We start from the raw sequence: 27,342 nt of genomic DNA, 5'->3' as shown, positions 1-27,342 counted from the left end.
GGGTCTTATTGCTAGCCAGTTGGTAAGGAATCCAGCTGCAGAATTCCATCCATAGAGACTCCTGGAAATATGTCTTAGAATGGGATCTCTATATGCAGAGCCTAAGACAGGCAATCAGGGGTATGTAGGTTTACCCTTCAAAAAGAAAAAGAAAAAGAAAAACCATAAGGTAATAAAGAAAGCTAGACAGAATCAGGGTAAGAAGCAACCAGATAGTCTCAGGTGAATTCTAGCCTTGGCCTGACCCTGGAGATTGTGAGAGAGGTGCTCTACTCCGTGGCAAAGGGGGTAGCAATTTTTATTCCTGTAACAGCCACAACTTTTTATATTACTTCTTGGGGGAGAAATATATAACCTCTTAGGCAAGGGGTCTTATGCCAGTCAAGGCTAGCTCTCCAGCAGGGAACCTGTGAGCCACTTATCATCAACATTAAAAGAATACTCAGTGCACCCATCCAGTACACTGAGACACTACCATGCTTCTAAATCTCAAACCAATGTCTTGGAAAACCCACTCAGTGATTAGCAAATCCCTGTTGCTAAAATTCCCCTGTGTTGTCAGAACATCCCCTCTGCCTCCTAGCCTTTGATTAGGCCATAGTCATTGTTCAACTTTGTCTTTAACTCATTCCACCCCAGTGGCTTTTATGAACCCTTTCTCTTCTCCATCTTTCTTCTCTTCTTCACATTTAAATACCATCTCCACCCATTAGAGTTCCAACCTCATACATCTGGAGCATCTCCAAAGGGATGTTTAATAATCATTTCAAACTTTGTGACTTTTGATTTCCCTCCCCTCTTTCCTCGGTCCTCCCATTCCCAGTTGCTCATATAGAAACCTGACAGTCACTCTTGATTCTTAAATGTTATGGTTTAGATATAAAAAATGTTCCCTGAAAACTCATTTGTTGGGCAATAAAAGAATGTTCAGAGGTGAAAAAATGGGATTTTAGAGATGTAATTTCATCAGTGGATCAATCCAATTGATAGATTAATAATTTAATATGTTACTGGGTGGTAACTATAGGCAGGTGAGTATGTCTGGAGGAAGTAGGTTACTGGGGGCATGTTTTCAGGGACTATATCTTGTCTCTGGCTTCTCACACTTTCTCTACCTCTCCCTCAACTCTCCCTCCTTCCTGGCTGCCATCAGCTGAGCAGCTTTCCTCTGCCATGCCTTTCTACCATGATATTCTGCCTTCATTTCAGGCCCAGAGCAATGGAGTCAGCCAACCATGAACTGAGACCTCTGAAACCGTGAGCTCACGTGAGCTCTCAAATAAACTTTTCCTCCTCTAATTTGTTCTTGTCAGATATCTTGGCCACAGAAATGAAAAGCTAACAGACTCTCTTTCCCTCACCTCTGAAGTGTAGTTTCTCAGCAAGCCTGACAACTCTCCCTTACATATATACCTAAATTTACCTGAACTCTTTCCATCTTCACTATAGATGCCCAGTCTAAAATGCCATCTTCCCAACTTTGGGTCGTATTAGTGATCTTCTCACTGGTCTCCTGCTTCTCTGGTTCACTCTCCACCAGCAGATCTTTTTAAAGGACAAATTAGCTCATGTCTTTTCCCCACCCTAAAACTCTCTAATGACTTCCCATCACCCTAAAAATAAAAACCAATTCCTCATTCTGGCTTACAAAATCCTTTATCACTGCAGTACCATCTTCCCCCACTCTCGCCCTCCTCACTTATGTTTCTATTCATCAAACAGAGCCCACTCACTTCTCCATTAGATCTGTATTAACTGTACTCTCTACCTAGGATGCTCTTTTTGACAGAATTTCAGCTAGCTGGTCCCTTCTCAAAAGCAATGTGACAAGGCTTATAGGTTATTTTGGAGAGTTCTTCCCTAACCTCCCAACAGAGAGCAAACTACCAGTTACTCTCTGCTGTACTATCCCACTCAATTCTGCATATTCCTATTACAATTTAATATTAACTAATCAGCTGATGGACAACTGATTACTGACTCTCTACACCAGAATACAGGTTGCAGGAAAGAGAACATATGCTGGTTCTGAGCTGTTCCTCCCTCCTTACACCTGCTCCTCTGAAATCTGTGCTCTTTGGATGGGCCATCTTACCCCACTCTCTATTGCTTCCATCTCCCATGGTCAAGATCCCCTTTTTATTCATTGAAAGTTTTAGCACCCGCCTCTAGATCTTCCTCTTTCCAACTTCAATTTTCCAATTTTCTCAGTGATAAATCCACCCAGGTGATCCATCCATCACTCTGGTCTCTTAATTTTTGGAGCACTTAACCTTTGGTGAACTTTTTTTTTTTGTTGTTTTACCTTACCTGAGCCATCTCTTCCCACTATCAGACTGTGAACCTAGTAATTACCAGAAAATCTTTCTTTAAATTGTTAAAACCAGAATGTGACTACAAGTTTCTATTCTTTAATCACAGTAGTTCAATGCTATCCCTGTCACACTCAAAAACTGAGTAGTAATCAAGACTCATCACTTAGTCATCAGTCTTATCCTCCTGTTTACTTGACAACCTTCAGATTCCATGGTTGCAAATGATTGTTCTTTTATAATCGCCCTCGACTACTTTGTCCCACTTCCCTTCATATACTTTCCTAGAAAATTCATAATTCTGGCTAAACCACAACCTATTAATAATCACCAACTTCAAACTGACACAAAACCTAGCCTAGCAATTCTTAGCATTTCTCTGGGAAGCTCATTTATTCTTCACATTTTCTCCCCACCGCTATGGCACCTCTGGCCTTTCAGCTGATAATATGTTTCTCAGTTCATGAGAAAACACAAGTCCTCAAATGAGAGCTCTCTCCAATTCTCATGACATCACAGACTCTTCTTCCTTCTGGGCAATACATCCATATGCGGTCTGGTCCCTTCACTCTCACTGCATGAGTGACCATGCTCTTTGAGTCAACGTTTTTCTGGTATCATCAGTCACTTCTTCTATTGGATGATTTTGGAAGCAAAATATATATATATATATATATATATATATGCTTTAATGTCATCTAACTAAAAATAAATGATGCCCATCCTCTGGGCACATGCTTTCACTGGCTACCATCCATGCCTCTGCACCCATTTGCTAATAAATATGTTAACCTTGTCTTTATTTCCCGTATTCCTAAGATTTGACATGTGAGCCTTGCTGACCCTGGAGGGATTGACCTCCCAAAGCTAGCCAATTCCTAGAAAGAGTAAAAAACACATCTATGAATGTAATTTTTAAATGCAAAGGTCATACCTTTACCTACTGCTCTATGAGGATCTCACCTGCTGAGCCACTATGCACCTGCCCTAGTCAATTCAGAGCCAAACACCAGACTACAGGGATCCCTATGCCCAACAACCCACTGCAGTTATTGAAACTAGCCAATAACTAAATCTTCTTACCTGGCATCATACATTCCTTCCCATAGAAACTACAGTAAATTCTCTTGTCCATATTTTCCTTCTCTCTCTCTCTCCGTCTCCTGACCAACTGTACAGTTGCCCTTTGTGGCCCCCATGGCTTGGCATGGCTTGACATGCCATGGCATGTCCCTTCTCTCAGGAACTGTAACTACCTTTCCAAAGATAATTTGTCTTTTTATCTGTTGGCCTTGCTATACCTTAAATGTTCTATTAAATATTCCATTTTAAAACACTAGGCTTCTCAAAAGTGTTGTCCATATAACCTTATCTCTCTAATCACTCATTTTCTTCTCTTTGCTTCACCCTGATTTGGTTTCTGCTTCCATCATTCCACAGAAGTTGTTTTTACCAAGGGCACAGACGACCTCCAAGTTAAATGATGTCGAATATCAAAGATATTTTTTCTGAACAGTCATTTATCCTTTTGATAAATGTATTTTAAGTTTTTCTTTCGGGACCTATCACACTCTACTAGCAACTGGGACTTAAATAACTCCTTGGAGGCACCCACCTCCAAAGAGTTCACACACTAGTAAAGTGGACATACAATGAGCAAGGAAAACAGTGTTAAGAGATACTTCCTATGGCCCGTGACAAATGCCCCAAACTGAGGACACACAGGAGCTAAGTACCTCTCCTCAAGAAAGCTGGTTGCCTCCAGCACAGCTTCCCAAGAGGAATTGCAGTTGGCTCTGCACCACCTCACCATTTCTATGGCTGGTAAGATAGAGCTAGAGAGGGAGATGAAAGGGAGGTTTGAAATCCAGACTCTCTGGCCTCATGAAGAGCACCTATAAATGCTAGGAGGTGTTTCCATCCTTCCCTTTGTTGGTGGAAACTAAGTCCTTTCTCCTCAAAACCAAGTGAAATAACAGCTCTAACATAATCGCTTTTAGAGATTGGAGTTGCCAGTGAGAAGGGGAAAGTGGCATGCCCCTTCTTGGAATGGCTGCCACTGAGCTGCAGAACGTGGTATCTCAACCTGGAGCTGCTATGGGAGTCCCACAGAGCTTGCTCCTTGGTGTTTGAGAGGATATACAAACACAAAGAAGGTACTCCTCCCTGTCACTGTTTCTGGAGGATACTGGCCTCCTCCTCCAGAGTTCCCTCAGAATAGTTAAGTGCTGTCCCCAGGTTCATCCCTGACTAAATGGTAGAACAAGGACATGGATTTCTTCCCTGGGAGGGAACAGAAGTAAGCCCTAGTAAAGGCAGATGGTTTATGCACATGGACTGAGGAGTCAGGGGAAAGCACTGTTCTTAGCAACAGGACAAAGAAGCTGGGACCTCAGGGTCCTGCTCATGCCCCCCACTGATGAAATAACTAGAGCATCTAAAAATTCCTCTTGCGCACTAGGTTCGTAGTCAAAGGTCCTCGGCCCCTGGCCATGGAGAAAAAGGGTTCCATGGAAAGAGAACCCAAAAAGGGAGATTAGGAACACACAAAAAAAGACTTTGGCTAATCTGTAGGACTGACTTGGGTACCTCAACAAACCTAAAAGCAAGGGGTCTTGACCTGCAAAATCAGTTGTCCTGAGGTTTATATATAGCCTATAAGGTTTGCTGTAATGTGGGCTCCCCACAGCCCTTCTTTCTTCATCACAGTAATTTATCTGAATCTTCACTAATAAATGTATTGCACTGCTCAGTGATTTCCAAGGGATTATATGACTTCACTTGGGGGAGTACAGGAATCCTGGGGACCATGCCATGTCCCTATGAAAGGAATTCTAAGGGGGAAAGTGGTGAGGCCTCATTTTTACTTTCTAGGCAACTTCTTGGTACCTTAAAGCCTTTGTGGGACAAGAGTAGGAAAGGAAAGGAGGGAAAGATGGAGGGAGGGAGCAAGGAGGAAAGGAAAGGAAAGGAAGAGCCATGGATTAGCTCACTTACTGGTTCCCACCAAATATTCCCACTAAGTATTTTACTTAACACATAAAATTACTCTCAGTGCCAATAAAATAAACATGTAAACTATGTAAACTATCAAATACTTTGTCAACATGAAGTTAGAACCAAATTTTAAAACACACTAAACTTCAGCCAGGCACAGTGGTGCAGTCCTGTAATCCCAGCAGTTCAGGAGGCAGAGGCAGGAGGATCTCAAGTTAAAAGCCAGTATCAGCAACTTAGTGAGGCCTTAGGTAACTTAGCAAGACCTTGTCTCAAAATAAAAAATAAAAAGGGCTAGAGGGAAGTTGCTCAGTGGTAAAGCACCCCTGGTTTCAATCCCTGGTACCAAAAAAAAAGGCTAAAATTCTTTAAATATCACAATTTAACACAGAAGGTCCTCCTTAAAAATTTATTTTATCTCACTCCTTTTTATTTATTTATTAATTATTTATATTTTGCTTTGCCTCGGAGCTTGCAAATATTAAAAAAAGGTGGGGGGCGGGTATCGAAGTCAACAACCTCACCTGTAAAAGACCTATTCCCTGGGAGGACCCAGGGGTTCACAACCTGATGTGGGTGAAACTCAGGACTTCACGTTCATAAGATGGGTTTGGCAATGTTGGCAGTGTTCATTTGTATAAAAGGGAGGCAGCAAATCACTCCATGTATCAGCTTTTAAAAATTAAAAATAGAATCCTAATTAGAATAAATTATACTCCATGTATGTATATGTCAAAATTCACTTTACTGTCACATACATCTAAAAAAGAAAAAAAATTTAAAAAGAAATACAAAAAATTTAAGATCAAAATATAGGGGCTGGGATGTGGCTCAAGCGGTGGCGCGCTCGCCTGGCATGCGTGTGGCCCGGGTTCGATCCTCAGCATCACATACAAACAAAGGTGTTGTGTCCGCCGAAAACTAAAAAAAAAAAAGTATTAAAAAAAAATTAAGTTCTTAAAAAAAAAAGATCAAAATATATAAGAAACAAAAAAATATGTATTTTCATTATGACCTGGATATTAAAAGACAGAGGAAAGAAGAACTGGAAATGAGTTAAGAATGAGAACTGTGACTGCCAATTGAAGCAGAGGAAAGCTGAATGAATTCTAGAAGGTTCTCAGGGTATAACATCTCCACCTGACAGTTTCTAGGGGATTTTATATGCAGACTTTTTAACCATAACAGATGTTATGAAATTTGTAGATGGACTTATTTTTTGATTGTTTGTTTTCTTCACTTGGAACAACAGGCATAAAAAGATCATATTTCAGTATATTTCCTCTCCAACAAAATCCCAAATAAAATGAGAAGTAAGCATAGTCAGAGTTGATAGCCTGGGGGTAGTGCCTAGACAGAAGATAGGAAGTTAACAAATGAGAATGATGATGTGGTCAGGGAAGGAAAGGATTTCAATTAAGACAGGCGACTATACCACACCACCCTGGAGAATAAAATGGTGAAAGCTGCTAATCCCTTCAAGTGAAGGAAAAGACACAGTTCAATGGCAAGAAGTCACTTGACCTTGACTCAAAGCATATGAAATTTTTCTGTTGGAGGACTCATTTAGACAAAGGTGGAGTCAAATCAGAAAATGACTTCATCACATCATTGCAGAGTCAGAAAAGATTTCAGGCATTGTAAAAAGGCTACAAAGTAAAGAGGTTTATAAAATATACCTTCAACACTAAAATTGGTTACCCCCTTGCAGTTCTTGCTCAAGTACTACCTTCCTGGTGAATCCCACTCCGATCACTCCTGTTTCGCCTCCAATCAACTCCCTCCTCCTAGACATCAGTTGCTCCGGATCCAATTGGATTTTTTTCTTTTTCAAAAGACTGACCACCTTATTGCATTGTATGTAATTTTCTTGTTGCAATAATCATTTATTACCTGTTCCCCCTGCCATTAGAATATAAATCCTCTAAGAACAGGAACTTTGTCGATTTTCTTTACTGGTGGATCCCAAGAGAACATTTCAGTGATTCACACATAATATACCCTCAGCATATATTTGTGCAATGAATGAAGAATACCTACTTTAACTCTAAGCCTTAAATCTTCTCAGAATCATTGTTCAGCTATGAGTTTACAAAGGGTTGATTAGGGAGACCTAGGACCAGCAGTGAAATCAGGTAACATCAGAAAATACTTCCTAGGTACAAACAATAATTAGAAAATGAATTTTTTTAGCAAATGTTTATTTATATCAAAATACAAAACATTTCTGAAGCAGAGTAATGTTACATGAGGAGCAATTAAATACTAAACTTCTTTTAATCAGTTTAACTTGCAACACTCCCAGGGCTACCTTCACTGGCTACACATCTGGTCATTTGATGTGGCTTTTTCTTCTCTCCCCTTTTGTTTGTTTGCTTATGTACTTGTTTGCTCATTTTGACTTTTAATTCAGGATATGAACATGCAGTGTTACTGGCAATGAGTTGGATAGTATTCAGCAAGCCTGAAAATACCAGCTAGTGGAGCCTGGCATGACAGCCTGAACTAAGGCAGACTTTAATTGTCTCCCTACTTGAGTTTGGGTATTACCTTTAACTGGCAAGTCTAAGGCCAAAGGAATCACTGTCATTGGTAGCCAGAGCAGGAATTATTGCTTAGGGCCATGGAGCAGGTGTGGCTTATGGGTCATCTCCAGTGGGGTCTTCTCAGTGGGTTGGAAAGGAGTAGGACAGCCAAATGGCAGCCTAGAGAGAGGTGGCAGCTACAGTAGGCCCCAGGTCAAGGAACAGAAGGTGCAGGCATCCTGTTGGAGCAACTTTCTTCCCCAAGAAACCAAGCAAGGGTTAGGGAGAAGAAAGGTTCCTTCTAGTCTTGGATGTCTGTGATTTGGTGGCTAGAGGTACCTGCCCCTAGGATGGGCCCTTTATAAATGCTTAGAGTTTGAATATTTTGAGGAAAAAGCACCTGTTTGAGAGTGTAGCTATTTCTAATACACCTCCATTCCCTGACCGAGAAAAAAGGGAAGGATGTGGGAAACAGAAGAGAGCATGTCCCCCTTCGTTCCCACAACTGCCCCATTCCCAGGGCCAACCTGGGTCTCCCTTTCAAGCCCCCAGTTAGCACATTCACTTTGGCATCATGCACCTGTAATCTTACACACACACACACACACACACACATATTCACACACACACACATGTGCACATGCACTCCACACACACACAAATGCCTGGTTCTCTTTCAGCATTTGCTCAATAGAATAGTACCCCATCTTTACCATCCTCTTCTACTCCCAGGGGACCCCTTGGCTCACAGGTCCCTAAGACGCAGCCCCAGGCTTGGCACATGCTGGCATTCCCAGGCTTTTGAGAACAGGGTGATGGAGCAGGGAGCTCCCCAGAGACAGGTTATACAGAGTGTAGAATATGTTTGAATAAGGCTTTGGTACAGCACCAATTTAATGTTCTTATAGTTTGATTTCTATGTTATCTTTTAGAAGAAAAAAAAAAGCTTACTGAAAAAATAGTTTTTATTTACTTTTGAGTTACATACCTGAAGTTCAAAAAGTAAGCCTCTAGTTGCCATCAAATTCACACAGAGAGGTGTTCTGTGCACAGCTGTACAATTTGTTGGTTTGTCTTTAATTTGGAACCAAAGTCAGCCAACCAATATCACAAAGTCAGCTGCCCATGGTAACTGACTGTAACCAATCCATACATACAGAGAAGACATAAAGAGAGAGAACACAAAAGCCACCCCTAAATCTCCCACCCCAAATCCCTAGAGGAAAAAAAAAACTCATAGAAGATAAAATACAGCAAGATCTAAGGGACCAGTAGGACAAAAGCAGTTCTGTCCAGCTGGCATCTTCAGGAACAGCACCAAAAAGCACCCTAGCGCAGTGATGTTGTAATACTCAACATTCAAGAAATGAAAATGAGGTTTGAATGGTCTTTACAAGAAGATCTGGCATGGATGGGAGAACCCCCCAAAAAAGTTGAGCAAGGAATAAAAGTTCGAAATGAGAGCAAGAAATCTCATGACGAAACCAATAGTCTTTTCCAGACTTGTTAGAAAAGAAGAAATAAAAGCAAGAGGCTGCCAAGCATCTGGAGGTATGGAGTTGGTAAGGGGTCTTGGGGAAGAAGCATTGGGAGCTCCTTCCTCCACACCATCTCTTCATCCCCACCCTCTGTGTCTATAGACCACAGGGTGACAGGAGGAAAGAAATTCACATCAAAATGACCTCCAGGTATGCAATGTAAGAAATATATCCAGATGATACAGTCCTTCCTGGTGGAAGAGATAAAGTTGATGATAAAAGAGGCCAAAAGTTACTGACAGGAAGCAGGATGTAGCCCCTTCATGTCAACAAGTTGGACAAGAACAAGCAACCAGGGAAAGTGAACCCCATCTACACCTTCAATCTCTGGTCCCACAAATGGCAGACAGAAAACAAAATCTGAATGGAGCTTTAAAACTTTCTTATACTGATGTATATGAACTTAGTAAATGGAGTGTTATATCAACCATTTCCCCATCTAACACCTCAGTCTAAAAATTTTAGCATGAAGATCTTCCATAAAGCTACCCTTCCCAGTCCCTGGATTCAACATTAGTAGTTTACTAAACAGGAGAGACCCCACACATTCCAGTATCATGATGAATTCCTCATGGAGAGAAAGTGAGCCATGTGTAGGCTCACCTGTTCTTCCACATCGTACACTGATATTGCCCAAAGTGGTTCAATATGAACAAAGAGGAGTGGGAGGGCCCAGCCAAAGCCAAGGAGAAATGGACAAGCCCCTCTTCTCCAAGCTCCTGGTTGATGACAATGCGAAGACAGATTCCACCCTGGTCCCTGGGACAGCAATTCTCAGCAGTCTACTCCACAGTCTTATTCCACACAGTAGACAGAGGTAGCAAAACTACAACTCTATAAAGATTTTTCCCCACCTCCTTCTCAAAGAGAAAGCACCAAAATTCAGTATCCCTTCTGTATCCTGGGGACCAAGAAGAAAGTCACAAGCACATGGAGGAACTCAGAGTCCTGAAAGCAGCTGTAGGTCTCAAAGGCCTCATCAGAGCACCTCTCCCACCTACCATTCCAATTAACTGAGGGGTTCAAAGACAAGACATCCTGCTTACTCCATATATAATCAGATCTCAATCCCTTTTGTTCCAAGAAACGGGAGATTGATACTGTACTTAGCAGTCTTTTCTTCTCTAATGCCCACCCCTTGCACCATCTTGCTGAGGGCTGTGTCAAGGAAAGGACATAGGTAACACATTCTCTCCAGGCTCTAAAATTGCAATTATCTTCTCTATTTTCCCCAAAATGAAGGGTCCTAGTTGACATTGAGGAATGGGATGGAAATGTACAGACTCCCAATCTCATGTACCTTGGTGCTACTGAGGTTTCTAAGGATCAAGCATTTGGCTCAATGTAGAAAGAGCAGAGTATTGTAGGAGCCCTGGGGCCTCATGGAGTATGAGCCCTCTAAGGTGCTCGTGAGCTGAAGTGATTGACTCTGCTGGTGACATACAACCACAAGTAGGAGAGAGTCTATAGAGAAGAAGAGGTGGGCTCTAAGAGCCAAAAGAATAGTAATGGAAATCCTTCTTTGGTAGCTCAGGAGAGGTTGCAACCTGCGAAGGGACATAGAATTTGCTGCTCTTCCACTTGCTCAACCTCCCAGAAAAATCTTACAAGAAACATCTTGCTGTGTACTCCTTAAGCCTCCTGAGGAGATTACAGGAAAGACTGGTCACCTGCAAAGATGGACCCAGTATCAGAGCCCTTCCAATATTATTGGAGAGAGCCAATTTTCCTGCAGTATCTTTGAAAAACAGGAAGTATTTTGAGCAGATAACCCCAGAAAGCCAAGAACAATGCCCTCATGAATGACAGGGTCACATAAGGTCTAGGATCAGGATTTAGACTCAAGCTTCTCACCAACCCACTCTTCCCATAATACCCCCAAGTAAATAAAGAGCCTTTCCCATGGTGGAGGCATTTGAATTCCTCTAATGATCAAACTCCATAGACAGAGCTCTTAGATAGCATAACATTTGGTTGAGAAAGAGGGGTTAGTATTGCCCTTTTTGAGTGACAAGCAGGAGTAAGAGCTGAGAGATTGCAGTTGAGTCTCTCCTGGCTGCATGCACCATCTGGCACTGCACCAGCTTCAAACACATCCCTGTGAGTTCTTGGCAAGTCAGATGGACGAGCAAGCACCTAGGAGATGCTGGCAGTGGTTACAAGACATATGGCCTTGCAGGGTGTGTGAGGTCTTGCATTCTCAAAGAGGCATTCTTCAGGTCACACAGTTTCCTATTCAAACACAAACGAACTCCTGCTCCATTCTTGATCATATTCTTTCAAAAACACTGTTCAGTTTTTTAAGTCCCAGGCTGAGTGCAGAAGGAGATCCTCCTAGGACCCATCTTTCCAGTTTTGCCCCAAATTAATCTCCCATTCCTGATCCTCCACTTGTCCTAGGATTGGAGCACCCCATTTCCAATGGCACTTTATTTTCCAATTAAAAATAAATGAAAACAGGAGAGATGACATATCTATACTAGATAATCACATTCACACTTGTTCCAAGAATCTATAGCAATAATTATCAGGGTGTCTCTTCATCAAGACTGAGCCCAAGCTGTCAGCCTCACAATCTCTCTTACCACCATACCCTCCAAGAACTGCTAAGCCCAGGTGCTATAAACTGAAACAGGTGTTAACTCTAAGTCCCTAGATAATCTCAAACTCCCACTTTCCAAGCTACTAAGCTGAATTCCTTCCATGGAACTGGGTACCAACCCATAGCCACACAGGGATGGAATCACAGTTTCCAACTCTCCATCATTCTTACTATATATCAAACACCCCTTTCAAATAGTTCAAATCAGTGTCCCCTCCAGTAGCAAGAGACATGTGGATCTGGATTCCCTACAGCTATTAGATCTAATATATCCTACAACTGTCAACTCACCTGTCCTTTCTGAGAGTTCTTTGTTTTGTTATTTTAAAGTTTGTTTCACAAATACATATTTCCATCAGAGAGACCCAAGAAACTCTGAACAGACAGTGTATCTCAGGAAAGATGGAGAAGAGGTGTCATCAGGCATGAGCTAGTACCCCAGACCACCTGGGGATAGTGATACTGCTCAAAGCATCTCTAAGCACAGGTACAAAAATAAAGCAAACTATGACTGCATATAGGTATATAGATATGTAGATAAGATAGACAGATATACTTTATATAGGTTTTCTTCATATTTATATATGTGTGCAGAGGGCATGAGTCCCCACTCATCCTGCCCAGCTTGCATTTCTTGCCCACCCACTCCCAACTCCCCACATGGACCACTTGCCTGAAGTTTCCACTGTTAGTCACCACTATTGCATCTGATTCTTGCCCACCCCCCCACGTAAGCTCCCCTCTCTCCTTAAAATAGAACAAGTTTTATATATTTATATAATTTTATATACAATCTCCATAAAAAATACACTTAAGATAGTGTATTACTAATTTGACCCTCCTACCCAAAATAAAAGTTGTCTAGCAAAGAAAAAGCCAACCAAAAAGAGTGTCTCCTAGGCCTGATGCTACTCAGGCAAAGCAGTGTGTTTCTATAAATCTATTACACACACATACAACATGCATACATACATGCACCACACACACATCCCATATCACCCACACCATACTATATACACATACATACAACACACTTGCAGATACCATACATGCCACAAACACACATCGAACATATAGATACCATGTATACACTACACACTCATACACACCACACAATCATTGCACACCCCATCACACTTACTTCCTGAATCCAGGAAACGAACACTGAAATAGAGAACAGGAAGATAACCTGGTACCTGCAGAGAGACAGGTGAGGTAATCCAACTTCTCTGACCTAGTCAGGACAATGTCAACTCATGACAGGCTTATCATTGTTCATGGAAGTCACTATAAATATTCACTGATAGAATGATTGACAGTTTCCCTTCCACGGATAGCAAGATGACCATTCATTCCCCTCCATCAGATAAAAGGTTCCATAAGTCCCTAAGTCAAAAAGAAGCAAAATGTCCCTATGCCCTCATCACCAGAATGAGGAGCATCAAGCATTTGCCCCTACCATCTACTTATGTGAAGATCCCACATGGTGCCCAAAAGCATGCTTGCAGTATTTCTAAGGCTGCAAATGCAAATTCCCCTCCCCAGCCCAACCCCTGTGCCCTCCCCAATTCCTTTCCCCACCCAACCACCTCCCTATCATAAACCATGCACAATTTCAAGATCCCTGGAGCCACATAGAAGTGGGGGACAGAAGGAAAGGGAACCTAATTGATGTGTATAAGAGGTAGAGAGGGACAGTTTGCCCTAGTTCCTAAAATAAATCCAAGAAACCTAGTACCAGGAGGAGATGGGATTGGTAGGGAACATTTCTTCAAGACCCTGAAGAAAAACAGGCTGGATAGTCATTCATGTCACCATTAAGTAGGATGAAAAAGGTAGACAACCAAAAGACCAAGGATGGGACCTGAGAAATTGTACCATACTAGTTGAATTTCTCAAACTAGCTTTCCCAGCAAGTGGTCCAAGTCAGACAACTATGTCATCAGCTCTCTTCAGAATCCCAACTACTGCCACTGACCCACTACAGAAGAGAATGTCCAAGTGATTTCAATGACCATTTGCTATTCTACCAAAGTACTTAGTGATTGAGATATCCTGACTCTTCTTCCCCTAAGCCATGCCAGCCATTAACAATATTTCACTAATGCTTAATTTTCCTTATCCTACACAGAACTATGGATTGCTTTGGTCCAGGCTTAATTTATGGGGAATTTTTCTATCTACTTAAAAAAAGATCATGAAAAAAATTACCTTCTCCACAATTAAATGCACAAAACATCTGGTGGGGATGTTTTATTTATTCCTGAAAGACTTATTTGAAAGTATAGATAGGGGTCCAGAAATAAGGCTCTGGACCTGTGCAGATTCACTATGGGTCAGAGGGAGGGGGTAGTAAGAGACACCCCTATTTAAACTTTAAGTTGGTATGAATGCTAAATTCCAATCTGGGCTTTGATCCTTGGTTTATAGATTTCTTCTAAAGAAGAGATTTTAAATTCTGCCTCTTGATCCAAAAGGAAGCAGAGTTGGAGACATTAAGGAGGAGAGAAGATTGGCTGGTCTCTGATTACAGGGTGAAACATTCTCATCTACTCACCTCAGCCAAACTAGTGACTTTTTAACTTATCAAAAGACAAAGTGAAGACTAGGCATGAAGCCACTGTGTAGCTTCGTGACCTGAAGTAATTTCCTAGACCTCAAGAAGAAAGGATGACAAATATGGATGCCAGGCCCCATTCCTCTTCTACCGTCATCTCCAAAGTCTTGTGAACATTTTTAAATAATGAATGAGGAGGAAAAGCAACCGACCACTTCTTATGAGAGCAAACACACAAAGCTCATAAAAAGGATCCTTCCTTCTCTGCTGACCAAGAGCTAGTGATAGAAGGAGCATTTCAAGGAACCCTCCTAGCTTTAGACCTGAGGAAACCTGAAAACCAACAGATAAAGCTGAAGTAGATGGTGAAGATGTTCATACATGGGCACTTAGTGTTAGAGGCTAATTTTGGAAGAAGCAATGAAGTTCAGCTAAGAGCAAGACCCAGTCTGAGCCTGCGTGCCAGCCCCTACCCACAATCTGCTCTCAGTGGCTAATCCCCCTCCCCCACTGATCCTGCCTCTCGGGCTCTTCACTGCTACCACTCCTCAGCCTGTCCCCTACCAGGCAGGCACTGTTTTTTCTTGGAATGTGTACACTACTCTATTATTTGTAACTAAGTTATCACATGCCCCAAAGAGAATGGTAAGGCTCGATGTCCCCTGCTTTGGGGTTTACAATCCCTGGATCCTCACTCCCTACTTCCAGACTAATCTAACATTCTGTTTCCTTCCAGCCTCACATATACCTGGCAAAGGATCAGGGTTTCTTCTCCATACTCCACCTCTCCAACTACCCTTCCTAGAGTCCCCCTGCACCATCATTACCATACTCAGCATAGAACTGATCATCAAAACACCTCCCAAATACTCCACAAATGCAGCCATGTAGGGCTCTGAATCTCTGTCTTACTGGAGTTTGCTTCTGACTTTATTTTGGAGAAGACACAAAAGGTAGGACTGACCCCAGGAGCACTACTGGCAATGCTCATGGTTCTCACTGAGAGCATCCAAGAGCTTCCCTATGTTCCCAGTCATCACTGCCCTTTGACTTCTTCCCACTGCTCCCCCCAAATCCCTGCCGTGCCCCCAAAGCTCCTTTACATGCAAGCAAAGCAAGCCCAAGAGTAACCATTAGCTTTTCTTTTCCTAGGGTTTTCTACATATTGATAAAATGTACTTAACTACAATTCTTCCCTCAGCCCACCCCCGAACCCCAAAAGGCTTTTGCTAACAAAACTGAAAGAAACAGCCCCAGCCACAGACATCTCAGCTCTGGATTCAAATTCTAGGCAGTAGCAAAGATACCATGATGCTCTGTGACATCTGTTTCTCTCCTGAAGCTACTGTTTGTCAACCTTGTAGGAAAAAAAAGAAAATTCCACATCTGAATTTACCTTACTGAGTATCTTATGCACGAAAATAGCAGGAGAATAAATAACTGAAATCTGTTCAACCCCAAATATTTTAGATTGCAAATCAAAAATAATGACAGAGTACATGGAAAAAGATCAACAAGTACTTACCCCTATCCACCCCTCTGGATCCTTCCCCCAAGGACATGATCATGTGACCCAAACCCTTCCTCATAGAAGGGTGCAGACCCTGTCAGCCCTTTGGAATAAAGGCATCCTTCCTGTTGAGAAAGTAGAATCTGAGAAGGCCTCTCCCATCCCCAGTCTCTCAAGGGAAGTTGCTATGAAGATAAGTTGGCCAACAGGCAGGGTCCACTCCCAGTTGCTGGGGCCACACTGACAATCCACACCAGATTCCACTGGTGGCCATCAATCAAACCAAGAAACAGGATCCACCTTCTCCTTCTTATTGCTCGCTTTCCCTAAAACAAATTGCAGTCTCTCATGTCTCTTAAAGAGCCACTTTATCCTCTTCCTGCTCTGCGGATCACCAAATGGTGAAACAGCCACTGTTGCCAGTCAAGATGCAGAAAGAAGAGGCCGACAAAAATCTGAGCTACAGGAATAGGTTTTTATCTGAGTTACTTCTACTGAGAGGCTACCAGATCCTAAAGGGGTTTGGAAGACATGTGATCTCCCACAGAGTGGAGGGGGAAAGTACTAGAAAACTTAAGAGTGGTCATTGCTGTGTTCAAAGGCAGAGTGCAAAGAGCATTGGTTCCCAAAAGTGGAAACACCCCCAGCATCCATGTGTTCCCAACTGGACTATTACACATGTGCCCATACCCAGCATGTAGTGTGACACCTTGGCCATCCACCCCATGGACACAGAGAGGACCATATTTTGTCAATTTCCTTTGCAGTCCTTCAAGTAAAGACTAAAATAGCTCCCAGGGATGCAGGAAGGCTGATGGCCTCCAAGGACACTGTCACAAGAAGGAAGCCTCCATTGGAAGGAGAATGAGTCCAAGGCCACTGAGAAATAGGTAGGCCTTGGGTCTTTTCCCTGCCCTGAGGACACCACAGCACAGCTGCCACCTAGTGGCCAGCAGAAAACACAGCTCCCACCATTTGGTCTGATATGCTGAGGTAAAGGGCACTGGCAGAGGCAAGAAAAGAAGGGAGTCAGCACCTTTGTTGGCACAGGACCCCTGGAAAGCCCAGTTGTAGGCAGAGACACCTCAGCCCACAGCATTGGGCTCTTGGCCCTGTATAACATCCTAAAGAAGCAAAGCCTTCTATACCAGCTTCTCCTCTTCTTTTCTAACCTCAAGGCCCAGATGGCCTCAGGGACTAGAAGTCCCAGGAGGGTGCTAAGAAGTTGGCCTAATTTATCCCATAGTTCTCCAGACCTGATGCATGGCAATCACCTTCCATTGCAGGACCTTGGCTGGCCAGCCTGGTGGGACAAAGACTACAGACTGACCTGCTGTAAGCCCCCACATTCCACACTGATATTTCAGGTAGGTCTGCTCCCCACACATCCTGGGAGAGATGCTCTAGTTAGCAGCCCATGTGGCACAGTGGCAGTGGTAGCACCACCTCTGAAAAAAAAACGCAAAGAGGCACACAACTCTACTTTTCCAGTTTGCTAGAGATGCTGCCCAGTAGTCAAGTGGACTCCAATGCCCCACAGAATGCATTAGCTGAGGGTCCAGGTCCCAGAGCAATACAACACCATCTGCTGCACATTCTTCACCCTTGTCCATAAATGATCTGTAGCTGTGGTGTAGCTCACATGGCAGAGCCTCAAGGGTTGGTCCCCAGTTCACTAGGAAAGAGTAGGAAGCACCAGGGCCTAGCTGACAGAGGCAAATTCCATCCCCCAAAGTGGAAGCTCCAACAAAGGACCAGCTTCCCAGCCCTCAGAGGCCATGTCTTGCCTAGGTCATTGGGCCGAGCCATTGGCAACTGCAATGAGACGAGCAGAAGCCTTCTAGTGCTCTGACTTACTTGGTCAATGTCCAGGCAGGCCACTGGGGAAGAAGTGAATGTCCCCACACCTACCAAGACAATAGCACCAAGAAGGAAATACTTCAAGGTTCCTAGCAATTTCCATTATTCTAGGCCAGGCCAAAAGGGTAGCCTCCTATACAAGAAGAGGGGAGAGTGAAAACAGTTCCTCTCTCTGCCCCATTCTTGGTCTTCTGTTCTGTTCTTGGGCAGCACCGTTATCTCATGGAAAGAGAAAGAGGTATCTGAGTAGGAAGATAGCCTCAAAAGAGCTTCTGGGTGCTAGTTTGAACTATGATAAGATTTTGGTAGAGGAAGGACCAAGGTGCACATCCCTGCCTACTCCCTGTTTCACCTCCATTCCTGTGCCTCAAAAAGCTTTATTCAAGAGTACTTGGAAAAGAGTACCCCAGAACACAGTTATCTGAGGCATCCTCAGGATATGCTACTAGAGCTTGGGTCCCCAGGGTGGAGGGGGACCCCAGGGTAAAGCAGAGATTGCAGGAAACAAGTGGCAAGTATGCAAAGGAGCCGCAGGCAGCACTACACAAGTGGCAATTAATCAATCTGGAGAATTAGCTCCTACAATAGGAAAGGAGGAGCCAATCAGCCACCATGGAGCAACACTCCAGAGAGTGCAGAGCTGGAGAGTGATATAAATAGAGCTGAGGCAGCTTGGTGCTCTGCACAGGTGGCCCCAGAATGAGAGAACCTTAGGCCGCAGGGCTCCTGGCCCTGGCTAGACCAAAAGGAACAGCTGATGCATGATTGTGTGAGCTCGGGTTTGTGCACCAGGGCCTGCCATTGCAAAGCAGCATCTACTTCTGTCACATGGGCCAAACTGTGGAAGGTAAGAAGATGCCAGTCTGGCCTTGTGCCTGGCCACCCTTTCTTCACCTGGCAACCAAGCAAGAAAGGCTTGTGTTTATTTCAGTGGTAACGGTTTGCTAAACCTGCAAAGCAGGCAGCTGGCAATCATGGCAGGGCCCCATTTCTGTTCTGGTTGGGGCAAGTTAGAGAGAACAATGGTAAATTTAGCTGAGAGACATGAATCCTGTTTCAGCAAGAATAATCCCTCGAGACAGACATGAGGGCACCCAGCCAGCTCACAGCCAACCCTGCTCACAAACCCCAGCTGTCCACTGCCCTCCTCCTTCTTTCATTGACCACAGAAAGAAACAGCATTTTGCTTCAATGTACATATATATACACATAGAGAAACCCACCAACTACATACATGTGCATTTGTATCTATATCTATATATATGTGGAATTTGAAAGATGTATGGAAGTCTAGCCATCTCCCAGCACTCAAAAAAACTAAAACAGAAGCAGAGAGCAGTAAAAGCCATTGTTTTCCTCTTCTTCACTTTCAAAGACATTGAAGAAGCGAGAAAAATCAAGGGAGAGGTGGGTGGAGACAGATGCCCTTCTGTCCCCAGCTTGCTCCCTGACTTTGACCCACAGGCAGAAAGTCTGCCCCAGCCCTCTGTCCTGTGGACAAGACCAACTGGCCAGGATCTGGGGGAAGACTCCCACTCTGGCAGGAGAGAGGGCACACAGGACAAAGGTCTGAGCCATGTGTTGGTGGACAGAGGATGAGGCCCCACATGAGGTCCCTCCCTGCCCCCACAGCCCAGGACCCTGCCCTGGGACACTTAGAGTGGTGTGGAGTCATAGCAGAGTGGCATGGCCTGGGTCATCATGATCCACACTGTTGAGGATTGCTGTCTGGTCTTCTGGAAGCTGGCGGTGGCACAAGTCTGAGAGCCGGGCAAAAGGGTCAGGACGAGAGTGTCTCTTCTTCTTTCGGAGGCAGACAGCTTCGTCGGGCCACAGAACCTGAGAGTTGGGAAGCTGCTGAGCCTGGGAGGCAGAACCGTCTAGAGAAGGAAACAGACACACCAAAGAAAAGAGAAAGGACGTGAAAAGGAAGAATGCAGCCTCATGCACTCACCTTTGGCACTATCGAGGACATATATGCTAAGTTTCTAATAGTGAAACAAAGGGATCACTAGAGATGAGACGGAATTAAAGAGAAACCACCTTCTTTACTGCTAAGGCAACAACCAACCTGACCTTGCTCAACCTGACCTTATTCATTATAATGAGTCAAAAAAGTTGGATAGATATGATTTTTCCTTCTACAAATTCATAGATCTCATGAATCAATATGCAAATATTTCCTTGGCATTATCTACAGGGTACCAGGTATCATTGTAGGAACCAGGAATCAGGGATTCTAAGAATGGGCTGGGATACAATACATTTTTCGCATCTACCTCAAACAGTGATGAACATTACACTGATTTTAATCATTTGCAATAGATTCAGGACTGGACCCTTCCTATACTGCCAGGGGCACTCCTCTGCCTCATGGCCAATCAAGGCAGGAGAGGAGGGGGATGCAGACTGCAATTTTAGCAGTAGACACAGCACACACTGGCCAGGTTCAGGATATGTTATAAAGGTTGAGCCAATAGACCTTACCAAAGGAACTGGGTATAATGGGAAAGGCCTGCTTTCTATAGGATTATACTTCAGTATGGGGGCTGGGAGAAAGAGAAACAAAATTTTCAGATGCCATAAGTACAACAATGAAAGATAAAGCACTCCTGTGATAACAAACAACTGAGGCACTGCTTCTGCTCCCTAATGGTTTAACACTTGAATTGAGTCTTCAATTATAAAACTTCCACAGACCTAAAGGAAAATTATTCCATCACAAGGAACAGCCAGTGCAAAAGTTCTGAGTTAAGAGCAAATGTGACATGTTCCACAGCCCAGGAAGACTGACAGGAGTATTGAAGGAGATTGAGATCTGTTCTGGTTGCAAGGGGTAGGCTTCTGACAGGTTTTAACCAGAAGCAAATGTGTGCATGTATGTACCCACATACCACTGAAAAAGAGAAAACTGTTCTGTCCTCTAACACTCACTCTGGTTGCTATGTGCAGCACAAGGAGTGAGGATAGGACAGGAGAACCAGATGTAAGGTACTGCAACAGTCAAGGCAGGAGAGGAGAGGGATGCAGACTGCAATTTTTGCAGTAGATACAGCACACACTGGCCAGGTTCAGGATATGTTATAAAGGTTGAGCCAACAGACCTTACCAAAGGAACTGGGCATAAGCCATGAGAGCAAAAGAAGAATCCAGGTAAAAAGCCAATGTCATTTACTAAACTGAGGAAGAAGTGGGAAGGAGCTAATTTGGAAAGGATAATCAATAACTCTATGGGACATTATAAAAGTTTCTAAAACATCCAAGTGCATGTTCAACAGTCAACTGGAAACACAAAATTTGACTTTACAGATGAGACCTGAGCTAAGGACAGACATGAGAGTTGTCAACATAGAGCAGGTTCCAGGTCCACCATCGTCAGAACAAGAGAATCTGATGAGGCTTATTTTGCAATAAGAAAATAAATTTTGTTTATTATTATAACTTACAATCACGTATTACATAACAACATTTTGGCCAACAGTGAACCACATGTACAACAATAGTCCCTTAAGATACCACCTAGTGATATCCTAGCCATCCCAGTTTTACTTGACAAAATTGCCTCAAGACAAATTTCTTAGAATATGTCCCTATTGTTAGGTGATACTTGACTATACACACATACACACACACACACACACACACACACCCCAAAAAAAAAAGATGGGTTTAGACAGATCACAAATTCAGCTTTGGGGTCTACTTTCTCCCCCAAACCTTAAAAATTCATTTTCTTTTTTTAACCTCAGTATGACCATCTATAAACTGATAGGAAACCAGCACCACACAAGGCTAAGGGATAGACCATCAATCACCATATCCTAACGATTCAGATGGCTTCACATTTGTAACACTTTTCTATAATCTTATCTATGAAAGAAGTTGCTCTATAGATCAAAGGTCTGCAAAGAAACTGTTGAGCATTCTTCCTGACAGCAACATTCTTAACCATTGGTAGAAACAGTATTTTGCTAAATCTCAAGGAATTTTTCTGAAGGAGGACTGAGTCATTTTGTGCTATTTTAGAAGCTACCTTTCACTGTTGGATAAACATTAGACATATTTCAATGGAGGTGCCTTTTACATGATAATGAGACTTTACTTGATGTAACTGAGAAAAGTTTGATCAACCTGTAGAGGCTGGTCCATGCCACATGTAATCTAAGCACCGTTATTCCTGTGTTAAACTAGAAGACTTGAAATTTTAGAGGAAAAATACATAAGGAAAAGGTATATTTGCACAGTATGCTACAAAATGCAAAACAAAATACAGTGCTATTTATGTTATTCAAAAACACCTTAAAACAATGAGCTATATGTTCAAAAGCTACATGCACAGAAAATACTCTGCAGACACATAGAGTGGTGGTTTCCTAGGTGAGAGGAAATTAATTGAGTGAGGGGGGCAGTCAGATTTGAACCTTATCTTTCTCATTTTATAGATGAAAATTACATTTGTGTATTACTTGAAAATGAATGTTTAAAAAGAAACCAAGAGGACCAAGGTACTGTAGCTTAGTGGTAGAGCACTTGGCTAGCATGTGTGAAGCACTGGGTACAATCCTCAGCATCACATAAAAATGAGTATTAAAAAAAATTTTTTTTAAACCAAGAACAAGAGAAGCTAACGAATTTGATTCTAGAGAAAACCCAAGGTTGGAATCCTGGACCCAACTGACAAGCCTCGTGACAATAGAAAAGGTGGAAAGAGAGGAGCAGGTGCTTCCCACCATTTACCGGATCGTTTCTTTGACTTCGAAGAGCCCTTGGATGACTTTTTGGGCTTCTTTATCCGTTGGTATTTCAGAGCCTCCAGCCTCTCAGGTGCAGCAGCATTCCCCGACGCAGGTGGAAGTGTTCTGAAAGGGACAATTAGAGAGGTACAGGTCAGCTCCCACATGAGGGAGCTTTGGAAGAGGGCTGGAAGAAAGCCAAAGAGCTGGCCCATAGAAGGATGGAGCCCAGGGCTACAGAGTCCGAGGTATCCACAATGGTTCCAACCTGCCTTTCTATTGCTCCTGAAAGGAAGAAAACCCAGTAGAAAGTTCCAGCACCAGGCGGCCTATCTCAGGAAAGAAACCTGTAGAACATCAGAAGACCCTAAGAAAGGGAGAGAGAGAGACTTTAATCGTAAGCCCCATCACACATGACTCAGGCTGGGATGAGTAAATGTCAGAGAAAAAGTGGGTTCAACGTCCACATTTCCTAGAAATCAGCACAATCAAGACCTTTAGCTGAAAAGTAAAAGGACAGTTTTAAGCAGAAGGTGAGCAACTCTTAATCCCAATTAACTGACCTCCATCTCTAGAAAATGGAAGGGCAAAACAAGAAGCCCAATGCCCAGTGTGATGGAGGTTCCATAAAACCCAACTGCAATGGGTAGCTTCCCCTCTGTCTGCAATATTGAGCCAGAATCTTGCAGCAAATAGCAAAAAATAATGGTCACAAAGCAACATTTTCAGCAGGAATATCTAGTTGACCCTCTGCAGATGAAGCTGATTTCCTTCATCTTATAAGAGAACAGAAGAGAGTAGAAGTAGATTATGACAGGGTATTCAAATCTGCAGCTTCACAAAGCCCTTACTGTCTGTAATAAGTATCCTGTGAATTCTACATTTTAAGATTTAACAAAGACACTGAGGTTAGGAGGGAGGAACCACGTACATAGGTCTCTTCACCCAAGGTATGGGGAAGAGGTGGAATTTGTTATTTATTTGATGGACTGACTACCTGGCAAGGATAGGCAACTGTTTAACCAGAGCCTATGCAGTCCAGGTAATCAAGAAGATCCAAGTGAACTGAGAGGAGAGCAGTGTGTGACCATCTGTGCATAGTAGAGAGAATTTTCATAAGTCGTAACTGAAGAAAATCTGGAAGACGTATTTATCAAGACATATTTATCAATGTCATTTCTTCTCAAAGGAAGCCAGCTTGGAGCCTGAGAAATAAAGGGGAAAAGCGAGATAAGACGCTCTTTCTTCCCACAGCACTGGTATTAGCACGCGAGCAAGGAAGTAGAAACATTTTCGGACCATGGCGCGGCGGAGGTGACTCACATTCTTCCCCTCCTCAGTCTTCACATCTCCCTCCCCCATCTCCATCACAATCATGTTTTTTTTAAATCCTAATCAAAAGACAGATAACACTGGGAGGGCCAAAGAAGTCCCCAAAGGTCAGGAAGCCATCTGAAGTTAAAAAGAAGAAAAAAAAAAAGTAAAGAAAAACAATGAGAGAGGTAATGAAAAGACTGTAAACCCATCTCCCCAACATCAGATGTATCTATGAGCACCAGGGAAGAGGAAACTTACAGATTCATTGTCGATAAGCCTCTGGTCTCTGCCGCAGTAATTGGCAATGAAGTGGCCTCCATCTTCTTTGATGGATGTCACCATTCTGAAGTCTTTGGGCACATAAAGTATCAAGAAGCCCCCTCAAAGTTCAAGTCAAGAGACAACTTTTTCTTGACTCTCCACAGCTTCCTGACAGTAGTGCTAAGCAGCCCACAGGTGTCACATGAAATAGTAGTAGTTTGACTCACATCAGAAGTCGGGTCTTTTCCCAAGTCCCCATAGATCAATACCCCACTCCTTCCTTTTCTACAAATCCCAGAGTCTACCCAGAGAGACTTTCTACCATAGTAACAGCTGGAAGGGAATTTGGATGGCTAGGGCAGGAGGGAACCTGCCTTCCCGAGGCTGGGAGACTGTCCTCATCCCCTTATCAGCCTTGACCAAGGCTTCTTCATGCTGCCTAAAAGGAAAATCAAAGATGTGAATCCAACTGTTCAGTTATCTCCATCTCCTGGTCTTGGGCAGTTTCTTCAGAAAGACCATAAAGCTGAGGAATATACAGTCTGAGGAGGCACACAATAGGCAAGAATAGTGTTCTCCAATATAATCCTGGGTAAGCTACAGTTAGACACAGTTCTGGGTTACCCCCCAGTCAATGGGCAGAAGCAGTGGTTTAAAGAGCAGTTTCTGGCACACATGGTGGTATCCACCTATAGTCCCAACTACTCTGGAGGCTGAGGCAGGAGGATCATAAGTTCAAAGCCAGTCTGGGCCATTTAGAGAAACCCTTTCCCAAAATAAAAAGCAGTTTCCTCCTCTATTCATTATCTGAATACAAACTTCACTTGTCTGCTGAGATACTGTAGATAGGAGACAGAGGAAATCCCTCATGTACACACTCAGACCAGGGAAAAAGTGAGTGCATCCATTCTCCATGCGTCCAGCAGACTGGTAGGAGTGTACAGGTCAGCACCAACCCAGCCTGACCACAAGCTAGTCACTCTCAGTGAGGTCAGAATACAGACTATTGGTGAGAAGTTGGTATAGGGCACCCTGAAAATTCCTATGGATTCTTCAAGCCAGATGAAGGCTTGAAGGAGGGATGTTATTATAATCAATATGTTATTATTATTATCATCATTTTTACCACACTGCATCTGTTTACCACTTACCATGCCAGGCCCTGTTCTATATTGTCTACAATAATTGTCTTTAATCTTTACCCTAAGGGATAAGTTCACATTTCAGATGGAGAAACTGAAGTTTAGAGAGATTGAGCAATTTATCCAATAATCCAGTATCACGAAATAAGAGTCAAGATTCATTAGTATTAGACTAAATTACTCTTCAAATTATTTCCCCAATAAAAATAGATACAGATGCTCCAACAAAATGAGAACACTGCTTCCATACCACACCTGAGAAGTAACTCTTCCCTGTAATATAGTAGTTGCTAGTCACCAATGTGCTATTGGTAAGACAGACTGGAGATGGGGAAAAACTGGCTGAAGTTATGTCTTCAAGGCAAAAATTCCCAAACAGTAATGATTCAGTGAGAAGGAGAAAGAAATATCCTCTTGAGAAACAGCCAGACTCCAGTCCTTTCAGGATACTTGCTCCCCACCTGATATAGCTCCTGACTCAGTGCAATCTGACAAAAGTCTCCTGGGTACCTCAGGACACTAGCCTAATGCCAGAGGAAAAAATAAGTGTCTAGCAGGACAGGTGGGAAGGAAGGGGGACAGGAAAAATGGATCTATTTTTGGTAAATTTTACAGAAAAGACACATGAAATGTGTTCTAACAGACTTTACCAACAGCATGAAGTCCTCTGAAATCAAAATGCCTCCCTTTTTTAGCAAGGGTGATCATCTTCCCCTGTTAATATCAAGCTCAACTGATACCCTTCTGGTTTTGGAGCCTCTGGTGCTGATATCTTGGACAGGAAGCTGGGATTAGGCAACTCCATTCCTAACCCCAGAATAAAGCTATCAAGCAAACCTGTGCTTGACCTATAAAAGACCCTGTTGCAACAGAACCTAACCTCAGGCTCTCCAAGAAGTTATGGTCCCTATTTTCCCCCCAATCAGCCAAAATCCTTCTAAACATATAAGAATGCTGCAAACTCTGAAGTTCTCCTTCCAGGAAGTAAAGGATACCACTGAAAAATGAGCCTAAGCCTATGGAGTTTAGTGGGTCTCCCCTTTTTCCATATATTTCAATTACTGACCCAATGGCATTTTAGTGTTTATTGAAGTTCAGAACTACCAAAAATTGCTAGGATTCTAATTTTTTTTAATACTTTTTAATTGTAGCTGACACAATACCTTTATTTTTTATTTATATGTGGTGCTGAGGATCGAACCCAGGGTCTCCTCGTACATGCCAGGTGAGCGCTCTACCGCTGAGCCACAACCCCAGCCCAGATTCTATTTTAATACTCCCCTCCTCCTCCTCCTTCTTTCTCTCTCTCTCTCTCTCTCTCTCTCTCTCTCTCTCTCTCTCTCTCTAACGATGCACACAAAACCCCAATCATGCTTATTTAACAAAGAGGTCCTAGCTGCTTGGATCTTTACTTAAGTAAGATAGCAAAGGAACAAGGCAGTCAGGTTCAAAATAGACAAACTTCAGGGAAAAAAAACCAAAATCATCTGGACACTTCCTTCCCTGGATGCCCTATCAGCTAACCATTACAACACAGTTCCCAGTTACCCCCGAGTCAACAGGCAGAAACAGTGGTTTAAAGAGCAATTTCCTCCTCTTCTTCACTGCCTGAACACAAACTCCACTTGCTCAGTGAGATACTGTGGGTGGGAGGCAGAGGAAATCTACTCATGTACACATTATGACCAGAGAAAAGGTGAGTCCATTCTCCAAGTGCCTCACAGACAGCCAGGAGTGTACAGGTCAGCACCAACCCAGCCTGACCCCAAGATAGTCCCTCTCAGTAAGGACAGGGTACAGACCAAGTCTCTGCCTCAGAACCTCAAAACTCAGGAGAGGTTTATAAACAAATGGGGTTCCCTCCTATGTTCACCTATTAAAGGCAGATGCACCCTTGCTTCCAAATCCCCTGCACCACTGAGGTCACAACAGGTAGTAAGGTGGAAGGGAGTTAGATGAAGATGTGAGCACAGAGGTGCTACCAGCAT

At 43.1% G+C, this 27,342-nt stretch overlaps 1 protein-coding gene across 4 annotated transcripts in view; it reads right to left on the bottom strand.

The window, feature by feature from the left end:
• Positions 1 to 13,566: 13,566 nt before the first annotated feature.
• Igsf9b (immunoglobulin superfamily member 9B) overlaps positions 13,567 to 27,342 on the bottom strand; it is a 53,849-nt gene continuing 40,073 nt past the window's right edge. For 2 of the 4 annotated variants that reach the window (XM_046432806.1, XM_046432807.1), the window contains exons 19-20: positions 22,639 to 22,760; positions 13,567 to 19,781 (exon numbers count right to left, since the gene is read on the bottom strand). In XM_046432806.1, the coding sequence (XP_046288762.1) occupies positions 19,573 to 19,781; positions 22,639 to 22,760 (331 nt within the window). In that variant the 3' untranslated portion in view covers positions 13,567 to 19,572. Of the gene's footprint in view, positions 19,782 to 22,638; positions 22,761 to 27,342 lie in introns of those variants that run through there. The other 2 variants (XM_046432808.2, XM_046432809.2) reach the window with 1 other exon arrangement.

Source organism: Marmota monax, unplaced genomic scaffold, assembly GCF_021218885.2.
Source record: "Marmota monax isolate L192 unplaced genomic scaffold, Marmota_monax_Labrador192_F-V1.1 WCK01_AAM20220418_F8-fsc00062, whole genome shotgun sequence".
Taxonomy (NCBI): Eukaryota; Metazoa; Chordata; class Mammalia; order Rodentia; family Sciuridae; genus Marmota; species Marmota monax.
Note: the sequence above shows the minus strand (reverse complement) of the source record. Positions and strands in the feature narration are given on the sequence as shown.